At 39.7% G+C, this 13,978-nt stretch overlaps 1 protein-coding gene across 1 annotated transcript in view; it reads left to right on the top strand.

The window, feature by feature from the left end:
• LMBR1 (limb development membrane protein 1) overlaps positions 1-13,548 on the top strand; it is a 169,833-nt gene extending 156,285 nt beyond the window's left edge. Inside the window, exons 15-16 of the mRNA XM_011973086.1 lie at positions 6,887-7,048; positions 10,922-13,548. Of these exons, the coding sequence (XP_011828476.1) occupies positions 6,887-7,048; positions 10,922-11,007 (248 nt within the window). The 3' untranslated portion in view covers positions 11,008-13,548. The remainder of the gene's footprint in view (positions 1-6,886; positions 7,049-10,921) is intronic.
• Positions 13,549-13,978: the final 430 nt, after the last annotated feature.

The raw sequence follows: 13,978 nt of genomic DNA, 5'->3' as shown, positions 1-13,978 counted from the left end.
ATTTTTTCCTTCATTTCAACTTCGGTGAATCTGACAATTATGTGTCTTGGAGTTGCTCTTCTCAAGGAGTATCTTTGTGGCGTTCGCTGTATTTCCTGAATTTCAATGTTGGCCTCCCTCACTAGGTTGGGGAAGTTCTCCTGGATAATATCCTGAAGAGTGTTTTCCAACTTGGTTCCATTCTCTTCGTCACTTTCAGGTACACCAATCAGATGTAGATTTGGTCTTTTCACATAGTCCCATATTTCTTGGAGGCTTTGTTCATTTCTTTTTACTTTGTTTTCTTTACACTTCTCTTCTCACTTCATTTTATTCATTTCATCTTCAGTCACTGATACCCTTTTTTCCAGTTGATCGAATCAGTTACTGAAGTTTGTGCATGCGTCACGTAGTTCTCGTGCCATGGTTTTCAGCTCCATCAGGTCATTTAAGGACTTCTCTACACTGATTATTCTAGTTAGCCATTCGTCTAATCTTTTTTCAAGGTTTTTCGGTTCTTTGCAATGGGTTCGCACATCCTCCTTTATCTCGTATAAGTTTGATTATCTGAAGCCTTCTTCTCTCAACTCGTCAAAGTCATTCTCTGTCCAGCTTTGTTCCATTGCTGGCGAGGAGCTGTGTTCCTTTGTAGGAGAAGAGGCACTCTGATTTTTAGAATTTTCAGCTTTTCTGTTCTGGTTTCTCCCCATCTTTGTGGTTTTATCTACCTTTGGTCTTTGATGATGGTGATGTACAGATGGGGTTTTGGTGTGGATGTCCTTTTTGTTAGTTAGTTTTCCCTCTAACAGTCAGGACCCTCAGCTGCAGGTCTGTTGGAGTTTGCTGGAGGTCCAATCCAGACGCTGTTTGCCTGGGTATCACCAGCAGAGGCTGCAGAACAGAATACGGCAGAACAGCAAATGTTGCTGCCTGATCATTCCTCTGGAAGCTTCATCACAGAGGGGCACCTGGCCGTGTGAGGTGTCAGTCGGCCCCTACTGGGAGGTGCCTCCCAGTTAGGCTACTCTGGGGTCAGGGACCCACTTGAGGAGGCAGTCTGTCCGTTCTCAGATCTCAAACTCTGTGCTGGGAGAACCACTACTCTCTTTAAAGCTGTCAAACAGGGACATTTAAGTCTGCAGAAGTTTCTGCTGCCTTTTGTTCGGCTATGCCCTGGCCCCAGAGGTGGAGTCTACAGAGGCAGGTAGGCCTCTTTGAGCTGCATTGGGCTCCACCCAGTTCGAGCTTCCAGGCTGCTTTGTTTACCTACTCAAGCCTCAGCAATGGCGGGTACCCCTCCCCAGCCTCGCTGCTGCCTTGCAGTTCAATCTCAGACTGCTGTACTAGCAATGAGTGAGGCTCTGTGGGCATGGGGCCCCTCCGAGACAGGTGCAGGATATAATCTCCTGGTGTGCCATTTGCTAGGACTGTTGGAAAAGGGCAGTATTAGGGTGGGAGTGACCCGATTTTCTTTGTGCCGTCTGTCATAGCTTCCCTTGGCTAGGAAAGGGAATCCCCTGACCTCTTGCGCTTTGGCTCATGCTCAGTGGTCTGCACCCACTGTCCTACACCCGCTGTCTGACATGTCCCAGTGAGATGAACCCAGTATGTCAGTTGGAAATGCAGAAATCACCCATCTTTTGCGTTGCTCACACTGGGAACTGTAGACTGGAGCTGTTCCTATTTGGCCATCTTCTCTTATCCTCTCTTTCTTCCCCTTCAGGGACTCTATCACAAGTACATAAGACATTTCAAATGAATTCATGGTTTGTTGATGCTTTGTTCATTCTTTTCTTATTTCGCTCCTTGTTTTATTTTGTTTTCCTATTCCTGTGTCTTTAAATTTACTAATCTCTTCTTCTGCAGTGTCCAATCTGCCGTTAATCCCGTCTGGTGTACTTTTCATGTCCCACAGTATAATTTTCCTTTGTAGAAGATCAATTTCAGTCTATTTTCTTTAATATCTCTACTTAGCAAGTCTTATCTTTCCTCTAGCTTTTGAAATAAGGAATGTAGTTAAAAATAACTGTTGTAATGTCTTTGCTACTCATTCTGTCACCTGCTTCATTTCTTGACCAGCTGCTCCCCACAAGCATACACTGGTCAGTTCTCTGCCGGGTTCTTCCATTGTGCAGCCCTCTGGCCACTGTGTCATCCTTATGCTCCAAGCTTCATCTCTTGATCTTAGGGAGATGGCTGGAGCCCGCCTCAGCTCTTCTCTCTACATTGCAGTGTCTCTTTAGATGGTAAACTGTGGCAATCATAGGGCCCACCTTGTTTGTTTCTCATCTGTCAGTGATCACTGTCCTTGGTTTCCTGATGTCTAGGGTCTTGAAAACTGTTGTTTCATATACTTTGTTCAGTGTTTCAGTTTATTCAGTTGAGAGGGAAAATCTGGTCTCTTTTACTCCATATAGGCTGGAACCTGAAGTCAATAAGTATATCTCCAATTGATATAATTTCTTGAAAATATACTTGCACAGCAAGACTGGTCAAAGGTAAAGCCAGCTGGGCACAGTGGCTCATGCCTGTAATCCCAGCACTTTGGGAGGCCCAGGTGGGCGGATCACCTGAGTTCAGGAGTTTGAGGCCAGCCTGACTAACATGGTGAAACCCCATCTCTACTAAAAATACAAAAATTAGCCTGGCATGGTGGTGGGCGCCTGTGTTCCCGACTACTTGGGAGGCTGAGGCAGGAAAATCGCTTGAACCCAGGAGGGCTTGGTTGCAGTGAGCTAAGATTGTGCCACTGCACTGCTGGGCAACAAGCGCAAAACTCTGTCTCAAAAAAACAAAAAAAAGGTAGAGCCTTTGCTTCAGCAGCATCATCTTTCATTCCACCCCAGAAGTGGAGCCTCTCTTTCGTTTCACGATGACTTTGTTTTTGAATGAATAAAACAATTGGCAATGAGCCTATTTAAATTATTCCTGTTTTAAAATGATTGTAGATTTCATTATTTCATACTCTTTGTCACTTTTTTTTTCCCAACACTGTCTTAGCTAATATTATTTCAAAAAATCTGGTTTAGAGGAAGAGATTTGAAAACATAGTATAATTAACCGTTGTTTGAGTTCAGAAGGAAAAAAGTATGTTAATCCTAATATTTCAGCAAAGAACATTTAATCTATGCATTTTTAAAAATAAGATGTACGTGTTCTTTCTGGTAATCTTACATTAAAACCATGGATATTTATGTCAGCCATTTGTGTAATAGGCTAACATATATAATTTATTGATAAAGTCAGATTAATGATCCCTTTATGTGTCAAGCTTTATAAACTCTCTTAACTACTTTTTGCTGCTTTAGGAAGATGAATAGGCTTCCTCAAAGTAGAAGTTTACTCAGGTGGGCTAAAGAACATAAATTCTATTGACTCATATTGCAGGTAGAGAAACCAGCCCTTTCTTAAATGAGATTTTATTCTGTATGTTCTTTTATAGGTATGAATAGAAAAGGACTGTTATTCAAGGAATTATGCATAAAATATTTTCAGTGGAATTCTAATGGGTGGAGTTGATGTGCAGTTTGTCATGAAGAATATTTTTTATTGACAGATAATCTAGATAATGTGACCATATGCTTAGCCACTGCTTAACTTACTAAGCTTCTTGCCTGGTGTATATTTTACTTAATCTTTTAACAGAACGCACTTCCAAATGGACATAAGCATTTAGATATTTGACTAAGAGAGTTAAACAACAACATTTGATAATTAAATCTTTCTAATAGTAGTATTTTAAAATATTTTAAAATTTGCTTGCTTTTAAAATACTTTTACTTTTTTACAGAAATAGAGGTTTTAAAATCTTTTATATTTGTCAAATGATTGCTGTTAAAGCTTTGTCTGAGTATTGTCATTTTTTCTTAATTGTTGGTGCTTTTAATTTTTTTTTTTCTTTGTTGAGATGGAGTCTCGCTCTTTCACCCAGGCTGGAGTTCAGTGGTGTGATCTTGGCTCACTACAAGCTCCACCTCCTGGGTTCAGGCCATTCTCCTGCCTCAGCCTCCTGAGTAGCTGGGACTACAGGTGCCCGCCACCAGGCCCGGCTAATTTTTTTGTATTTTTCGTAGAGACGGGGTTTCACCGTGTTAGCCAGGATGGTCTCGATCACCTGACCTCATGATCCGCCCGCCTCGGCCTCCCAAAGTGCTGGGATTACAGGCGTGAGCCACCGCGCCTGGTGCTTTTAATTTTAAAAGTACATTTTATAATCTATTGTCATGCCAGAAACCTCTCAGGCAGAATTTTAGATAAGTTCTTTTTTAAAGTTTCTTGTGGTCCAGTCTTTATAGAAAATTTTCAGAATTGAAGAACTATGTGTTGGTCAGAGTGATCTGTTAGTCAGTCTATCAGATTTTTAAAAATATTCAACACGATGATGTCTTGGAACTAGTTTTTTGAGGTAATATTTATCTAGTTATTCGGCGCACTATAGCAACAGGCTCCTGGGTTTCTGTTTATGAAGTCAACCTGAAATAGCCTGGAAACCAAAACATCTGATGATAGAGGCTGTTCTTTGCCTAGATGTTCCGTATTAGGTCTCGACCCTGAGTCTCAAGATAACCAAGTTGAATCCACTAAGAAGTTCTAGTGAAGCACTTTCCTGTTTTTCAAAACATACCTTCCATTCTTACCATGATGGTGCATTCAGCTTCTTGACTTCTCATTATGTGGTAGTGCTGTCACAACATAGGACACAGGCCGTGTCCGGGGGGGTTGGATTACCTACCACAGAGCATCTACAGTGGTGTCCAAAGTGGAGTTTGTGCATTTCCATGCATTCATAAAGTAAGTTGTCGGACTATGTGAAGAAACTATTAGAATTTGTATTTGTATTTATTGTTATGATTTTTAAAGTCTTTGTTTTGTCTGTATATGTCATTGAATAGTATATATGTAGCTTATAAATAATTAAATACACATATACGGGGTATAGATGGTCAAATTTTGTTTTTACTAATGGTAGTATATGATCAAAAAAATTTCAAGAGCAGTTAAGACTCATGTAGAGCATCTGGACAAGGGTTTGATTCTGGGATCTCCCGTTTCCTCCGTCAGTGAGCTTCGTGCTGTGTAAAATTTGGGTGTCTGTGTCTGTGGGTTTTTCTTTTGAGAAGATTCATAGCTCTCACCAGATTCTCAAAGGAGTCTTTGGCCCTAATGAGAAAATTACTTATCTGGGATCTCTGGGTTGCAGCCACTGAAGCTTGTTTTGGTAGGATTATATCTTGTTTAAAGATCACTTCCCAGGCTAAATGAAATGGTGCTTTATTTGAAAAATAAAACTTATAATTAGATATGTATTCCCTTTAACAAAGTAAAGTTTTATTAATATGAATAGCTGAGAAACTGCAGCCAAGATTGTTGTCATCTTCTCATAACCATGCGTGACAGGCTGGTGTCTGCATTAACCTTTTTAAAAAAGCTATTTTATTGTATGTTTTCATTAATTGTCTACCTTTGAAAAATATTTTGGTATATTATTGCCTTTCAATTTCAAACACATTTGTCCTGGGAAGAAGTGGCTACAGAAGAGCTCCTTTGGAGTCTCCTGTTTTTATGACAATGTTTGTATTTGGTTTTTCTGTTGTCTCTCTAAGCCGCTTTTGTAGAGGCTATCTGTAGTAGATGATGCCATTGCATTGGAGTGAGGATGAGAGTTCAGTTCATAGGTCAACTGAAAATGTAAAACCGAGTATAGTCAAAGTTATTCTTGAAATCACCCATAAAAATCCTTAAATCACCCTTAAAATATGAGGTACATAATTTTGTTTATACAATTTTATAGACAGTTATTATTTCTTCTCATTCTTTGTAGTTTAAATTTTATATGGCCCCCAAGTAGCTCTATCCTTTCTTCCTTGAAGAATGTTGACATTCCCAGTATCTGTCACTTGACCAATGCCTGAGTGATGTTTATTTATCTATCAGTGGTCAGAAAAATCCTACCATTCATGTATTTTTTCCAATAAATACTGGACCCGGCCATGTGCTCATTTAATAGAATGATTATTTAAACTATTTTTAAGTAAAAAGACTTTTAAAAATGTGTATAGATGAATTTAAGTAACTTCAATGCATACATGATGTCATCCTACTGTATTTCCTGCTTTGGCTTTTTACCCTACAAACCTATAAGCATTAAACTCAGATTAACAATTTTTTATGGAAGGAAATTATGTATTCATTTATGTAATATGTATTAAGTGTGTATGACATTATTCTGGGCACTGGGATTATAGGGGTGAAACAAAGTTCCTGTTCTTACAGAACCTGCATTCTAGCGGGGAAAACAGGCAATAGATAAGCCAAAAAGAAAAAAAAATTAGTTTATGTGTGCTGTGAAGAGTCATAATTAGTATAGAAGGCCATGGAAGGTCCAGCTGTTTTAGATAGGGGAGTCAGAGGTTTCCTCTCTGAGGAGATGGCATTTGCCCAGAGACCCAACTAAAGAGACGGGACGGGCAGTTCCTCCAGAGGGCAGCAGCAGAGGAGGCGTAAGGATGTTCTCAGGCATCTTTTTCATCGTGACTCTTGCTTCCTGTGATCAGTTACAGCCTTCCTGTCTCAGTAGAGCATGCAGTCAGCCATCCTACCCATGTAAGCAGCACGAGAGCTTGATTTTTAATGTAAGCGTGACTTCCATCGGACGTCAAAGGGCATTCATTCTGACCTCATTACTCATCACTTGCAAGTGACTGTGGCGTGTATGTGAAGCAGGTTAGGGCTGGCTTGAGGCTGTCCCACTAGATGATAGTTACATATTTTAAACTAGGATTTATTCATTACAGCATCTCACGTAACAGAAGAGAGAAAGTCCATAGAATTCTGTCTAACTTGTACTTTACTTTTAGCACTGTCTTAACCTGATTTCATTAAGGGCTATTTTATTTATTTTTAACAGGAATCACTAGATTTGATCTACTTGGCGACTTTGGAAGGTTTAATTGGCTGGGAAATTTCTATATTGTATTATCCTACAATTTGCTTTTTGCTATTGTGACAACATTGTGTCTGGTCCGAAAATTCACCTCTGCAGTTCGAGAAGAACTTTTCAAGGCCCTAGGTAATCCTGAGGTTTATGGGTATTTTTTCCTCTTTCTACTAAATAATAAGTTCGACATTTGAGTTAATATTACATTTTCAGCTATTTAGTTTCCTAGATTTGTAAAACCTTAGAGGTCAAGTTATTGATCTGCTACTTTGTGCAAAATTACTTCATTAAGCCTTAGCTTCCTTATCTGTAATACAGTGATAGTATCGTCTTCCTTTTAGGGTTTTTGTGAAGATCAACTGAAATAATTCTCATAAGATCCTTAGCATAGTGCCTGGCACATCGTAAGAACTCAGTAAATATTAGCCCCTTTATTATGACGATGGTGGTCATGGTGGTGGTGAGGATGATACGATGTTAAAAGCTTATTCCTTGGTAATAATACCTTTTAGTTAAAGCTTTTTTGAGGCTTGGATTTTACAAGAATTAGGCTAACCCATAAGTCTCTTCAGTAAGCCAAATAATAAATTCAAGGTGAAAATGTTAGCATTCTTGGCATTGATATAATAGAAGAGAGGGGATTTACTATTATGTATTCCAAAAGTCACATGTATTGTAATGGTGTTAAAAACTGGTAGGTTTAGCTAAAGGGTACAAACATAACCTATGAATGTATTTTTTATGCTTATTTCCACATTAGTGCTAAACATGTCAAGTTTTTTACTTTAAGAATGCCAGGACAAAGTAAATGATCTTGGTTTGGGGGGCGGGGTTGTAATTTTATGACAGAAGAAGGGAAAGGCAGTGACTTCTTATAGAATATTATTAAAACTCCTGACATTAGCTCATTCACCTGAGTTGACATCATTCGAATGCGTATGACTCCATATTGGGGCTTTTAGCTATTGCAAAAGGCCACATATTGATGGATTCATTAAGGTCCAGTTTTCAGATAACTTAAACTATATGAGCAGCAATAAAGCTTCTCACATCACCAGGCCTTTCCAACCTTAATGTTTGAGAGGGTGACCTTTGGGAGGCACAGAAGATTTCAGATGAGCTGGCCATGTGTCTTTCACTTTGCATATGCCCGGGAGGGGACGGCTCATCAAATGTTGGCCTGACAGGAAACAGTCACAGCTCATCTCAGCTGACGTGCCAGATAAGTTATACCTTTTAATGCTTAGGGTTAATAAAGCTGGCCCAACTTGAAGTGGGAATCAAACAGTCCTTTTTATCAGATGTCTAGCATTAAAACTTAATTTTTAAGCCTGTTACAATATCAGCAAGATTAGTTAGCCATGGTCTCAGATAAATTTCCACTTTCCATTCACTAAATGAGATGGTTGCAAATGGACTGTTGTAAGTTTACCTTTTGAATTAGGTATTCTGGACATCATTTTGCTAAGAAAGCCTTTGTTAAAGTAATAAAACATAACTTAACCTGATATAAAAGGCCTTATATGCATGTCAGTTCATTGACCATAGGAGAGAGTAGAATGAGCAAGAGTTGTATAAAACTACCTAATAGATACATTTACTTTTCTTCCCAAATGTTTTTCAGTATTCTTTGGGGTGCTCTAAGGGGCAATTTATACATAGAAAAAGAGTCTTATTAAGTATATGTAATGTTTGAATGATCTGAGATCTTAATAAGGATTTCACTGAGACTGGTAATTTGGTTGTGAAGTAGCTAGCCCCTTTCTTTTTTTTTTCTTTCTTTTTTTGTAGAGTTTTTTTTTTCCCCTCTGCTACTCCACCCATTGATAATAATAGTACCCATCTCAGAGAGTATCTAGCACATAGTAAACACTAGAAATTTAGCTGGTGACGGTGGTAATGGACGAGATGTTTTCTGGAGTTGTCTGCAGAAGAGGGACATAAGAGTTTCCCAGAACGCATAACCGACGTGACACACGTTTTAGATGTGAACTCCAATAATCTATCCTAAAAGGGGGACTTCATTTCAGCTTAGTCGGTGGATACCGCATCGATCATCTGTCTTCACTCAGTCCCTTCTCTAACAAGCTTTATTTTAGCACACTTCCTCAACTCCAACAGCTGTGGGTTCCTATTGTCATTCCTGGGACCAGACCATGTTTTGTCTTGGATTGATTTCTTTTTTTCCTTCCCATTCAGACGTAGAGAGGCTCAGTTTTACCTTTTCTTTCATTAAGATATGCAGGTGACAGAAAGATTTTGGAGTGCGATATTAGTTTATGAGTGATGTGAAACTGCCTAATAGGTCAGTTACCATGTGAAATTTTAGGGAGAAAAGTCTTTTCCAAGTAAGTTGTTGAGATGCCAGAAAGGTCTGAGCTTCATGATAAGTATTTTCTCAACATCTGTTCTGTGGAAGTGCTGCTGTGTATGGTCATAGGCCACATAGTGATCGTTTGGTCAGTAACGGACCACTTGCCCGTGTGACAGACCACAGAGATGACAGTGGAGCTGAGCAGTTTCTGTCACCTAGTGACCTGGTAGCTGTTGTAATGTCCTGGCACAATGTGTCACTTTTCTAGGTTTAGATATTTTTAGATGCACAAATATTTACCATTGTGCCAGAGTTGCCTACAGTACTCAGTACAGTAACATGCTGTCTGGTTTGTAACGTAGGAGCAATAGGCCATACCCTACAGCCTAGCTATGTTGTGGGCTGTGCCCCCTGGGTGTGTGTAGATATACTCTGTGATGGTATCACAGTGACCAGTTGACAACCCATGTCTCAGAGTGTATTCCTGTTGTTCAGCAACACCCGACTGTGTTCCTGTATGTCATTGTCTTTCGTTTTTATTAAAGTACTTGAAGCTCTGGTGCCACAGAAGCTCTTACGTTTTCTTCTCCCTCTGAGAGTGCAGTGTTGGTCTGTGCAGTGCTGGTGTCAGATATATCACGTAAATAATTGTTATATGATACAGAGAGAAATAAATGTAACTTTAAAAGATAGTGATAATTTTGTATTCTGTGAAATACCTTTAAGTAGTGAGATATTATTTATGTTCAATTTATTCTTTTGTCATTTCTTTCTTTTTTGGTAATGTTTTCCATTCTTTTCTTTTTAATTACATGTTAATATTTTGGTGTGGCTTTCCCTACATTTTCCTGCATATGTGTGTGTGGGTGTGTTATTTTACTTTATTTGAAATTGTTTTGAGACAGGGTCTCACTGTGTCACCCAGGCTGGAGTGCAGTGGTGTGATCACATCTCACTGCAGCCACAACCTGCTGAGCTCAAGCGGTTCTCCCGTCTCAGCCTCCCACAGTGCTGGGGTTATAGGCATGAGCCACTGCAACCAGCTAATTTTTGTGTTTTTCATGAAGATGGGGTTTCACATTGTTGCCCAGGCCTGCCTCAAACCCCTCAGCTCAAACGATCCTTCCACCTCAGCCTCCTGAAGTGCTGGGATGACAGACGTGAGCCACCATGCCCAGCCTGTGTGCGTGTATTTTAAAATGAAAGTGGGAACCTGTCTGTCTCGGGTTAGGTTCCCTGAGAAGCACACTTTAGATGGGAATCCGCTTGCCAGGAAGAGGTTTGTTAGCCGGGTTGGGGAAAGGGAAGAGGAAGGGGCTGTGCAGAGAGAGGAATTGTGTCATGATGCAGTCACACTAGAAGCCTCCGCTGGCCCTCGGGGATGTTGTGACTTTGATGACCCTTCAGAGCTCCACTGAACTGAGGAGAAGCGGGCAGGCTCTTAGGACCCTCACGTGCTATCCTGGAAGGGGCAGGACTTCCCTCCCTGCAGCTGTCTTCAGCTGAGGCCATCCTCAGAGGGAAGTTGCCAGTAGGGAGAAGAAATCTTTCATTCCTCAGGGGGATCTGGCCAGCACCTCACAGCTTCCCAAGTAAAACTGAGCTTTGTAAATCTCTTCTCCCTACCCTAACCCTTTCCCAGCCACTCAACAATATATCATTTCTCACCATTTTCTTAATTTTTTTTGCAGGGCTTCATAAACTTCACTTATCAAATACTTCAAGGGATTCAGAAACAGCCAAGCCTTCTGTAAATGGGCATCAGAAAGCACTGTGAGATGCACAGACGGCGTCTTCTACAACCAAGAGACCTGAGAACTCCAGACTCATGACATTCCTGTCCCATGTAGAAGCATTTCCATTTCAACCTTGGCTCCTCTTCAGAACCTAGACCTATCAGTGCCATTTTTTTTCATAGTCTACAAAGAACTTGGCTATGGCTGATCTTTTTTTAAATTTAACTTTCTGATAGACCCTGTAGTTTCCAGTTAAATGCAGATTCCTTAGAGCCGTATAGAACAGCGCATTCTTCTGTAGACATTTTCTCATATTGGTAAATACAGTCATCCATATGAAAAAATTGTTTTCACCTGATATGAAAATGTTAGAAAAGGCAAACTCTGGGACTTCTAAAGATTTACTTAAATCCCATTATATACTTTATTCAGAATGTAGAAGCCAACCTGAAATGCATCCTTGGTACTAAGTGAAGCTTCTTCAGAAAATGCATTTTTCAAATGCAATAGGAACTGTTTGTAGATATCATCATTGCAGTGTGTGTTGGAGCTGTAATGGTTGCAGTTATGTTTCTTATTTCCCTAAAAGCAAAAAGCATAGTTTCTGATTTATGTTACAGAATGATACTGATTAGACTTTGAGCCAAGAGGAAAATACTAAATTCTTTTAAACCTGGAGCCTTAGAGAGCCACAGGAATATCTTCTGTTGTACAGTCTAATAAGCTATGGTAGGAAGTATCACGTAATCACAGTTTAATGACAGTTTATGTATATAATTCAGTATTACCTCTGATAACATAGTTGCCAGTGTTTAATACACTTGTAACTTGGATTTTTGCCTTATAGGCTATATGTATACGCAGTTTTTTAAAGCATTTTTTTCAAAGATCACTTAATTCCCCGTGCTTCTGTAATGCTTATGAAAACTATAAATGGCGAGTGGTGAAACTCCTCCTTTCCTCATAGTCCTCAGGCTTTGGTTACTTTTGCATATGCCATTTGAAGCCTCCAACTTTTACCAGTTTAACATCCAAAGTTCACAGCATCACCATTCATGGTGTAAGAACAGTTTTGCAGTATAACACGATCTGATAATCATTCAGTTATTCAATTGTAAATAATTACTGGGATGGTTTCTTGGCTTTAAGTCTACTGAATAAAATCTATGAAATTGTACTCTGTGTTAACCATCCACTAGGATAGAATACCGGAAACTGTGCATGCAAAAATACGAGATGGGTCCATTTGTACACAATTCGTAGTTATGCAATCTACTATATAAATATGTTCACATGCACTATGTGTATGAAAATAGATTGTCTGTGTTCAGACGAAAGTAAAACATTTTTTTCAAATTGTTAAATTTAAAGGTTTTCTGGGAGAAATTTATGAAAAACAGGCTGTGTCTATTTGACATCAGAAATTTCCACTTAAACCAAAATAATGAGAAACTTTAATCTGTATATAACCTTCGTTGAGTATACTTCCCCCTTATTTATACCTCTGCATTTCCTTCTGCGCTTCACATCTTTCTAAAATGCAGCTTGGTTTTAAAATAAAAGAATATTCATTTTGTGATTCTAAACAACCTTCAGTAAATATCACCAGTATGGTACTGGTGAATTTCTCAGCATAAAATCGACATACCTAAAAAGTTAATAAAATTCAGCTCTTTTCCAATTTCATTGTTATGCCTATTGAAGTATTAATAGCAAGGTTTCATTTTTCGTGAAACTTGGAATCCGTACTTTGAGCAGACTAAGTCAAGGGAAGAACAGAAAGAAACTCAGGAGTAGAGTAATGTCATTTTTCGCTTACACCACTTTCAGGGCACATCCAAAGAGTTCCTAGATACTTGTAAAATGTCTGAAAAATTTTAAGTAATAAACTTTGCAATGTTTAGCTCAACTTTTTGTTCATTTGGAAGTTTCTCTCCATCCAAGGATTTAAGCCAGTTTTGGATTTGTAAGCCCAGAGTACAGTGCACTTCCTGGAGGCATCGTCACTGCTGTTGAAACGAAGAATGTGCATGGGGTGGAAGGACGGCTTCGAACCTCTGGACTCAGCCTTGAGAACAAACACAGATTGTTACAGCCCTGGGCTGCTGCATAATCACAGTTCCTCGAGCCTCTTCCAGAGCACATGCCCAAGCTCTGCCTCTCCAGAGACTGACTCCAAATGCAGGAGCTTCCACTGGACCTCGGTTGGAGGCTGCTTTATATGACAGACTCCAGAAATGGATGCCAGAATACGGAGGCCAAACGTTCTGAGTCCTGGTAAGGACAGTCGCTCTGGGGGTCTTCATTTTACTGCAGTTCCTGCGCGCCAGTGAAAGGAGATAGACCCTGGAAGGCAGAGCTGCAGATGCTCGTCATCGGGTCAATTCTGGAGCTTCAGTTTTGTTTCTGACTGGATGGGGACGCAGCGGTGACTGTATCCAATCAAACAGTCCTTTTCTTCTCTCTCCTTTAGTATCGATTTTAAAGTGCATTAGGCACTATGGTTTCAGAGTTTCTTGGGGAAACTTTGCAGATTCGTATTCATTGGTTCTGCGATACTTAAATAAATTATTTTACAATTACACGTTTTCAGATTATAACATTTGTATTAATTTTTACTGATTTTCCAAGATACTTCTTAGATTTGCTATTTACGTAGCTTTATGTACATTCTCTGTAAAAATAGAGCTCTAAGTATGAGACTTTACATGAAAATTGTACACACACATACACTAATGTTAGTTCCTTAAATTGCTGCACTAAGGTGCTGGTTAGTAGGGATGAATGGAGCCTCTGGCGTTTTGCTCGCACATGCATTAAAGGCTCATGTGTACCTGCTCTCAGTGGCAATGCAGCCTTCCCACACTTTGCTGGGTGCCCGTGGCTCTCCCTGCAGCCTCAGTGATGACCTCGTCTGCCAGGGACACAGGTTTTCATCATGTACAGGCTCTTATGTGCTTGTTTTGTTGGTAGCACGTTACTTAATGCACAAAGGCAGATTTTTTTTTTTTT

Source organism: Mandrillus leucophaeus, unplaced genomic scaffold (genome assembly GCF_000951045.1).
Source record: "Mandrillus leucophaeus isolate KB7577 unplaced genomic scaffold, Mleu.le_1.0 Scaffold134, whole genome shotgun sequence".
Taxonomy (NCBI): Eukaryota; Metazoa; Chordata; class Mammalia; order Primates; family Cercopithecidae; genus Mandrillus; species Mandrillus leucophaeus.
This window is presented reverse-complemented; position numbering and strand designations above follow the sequence as displayed.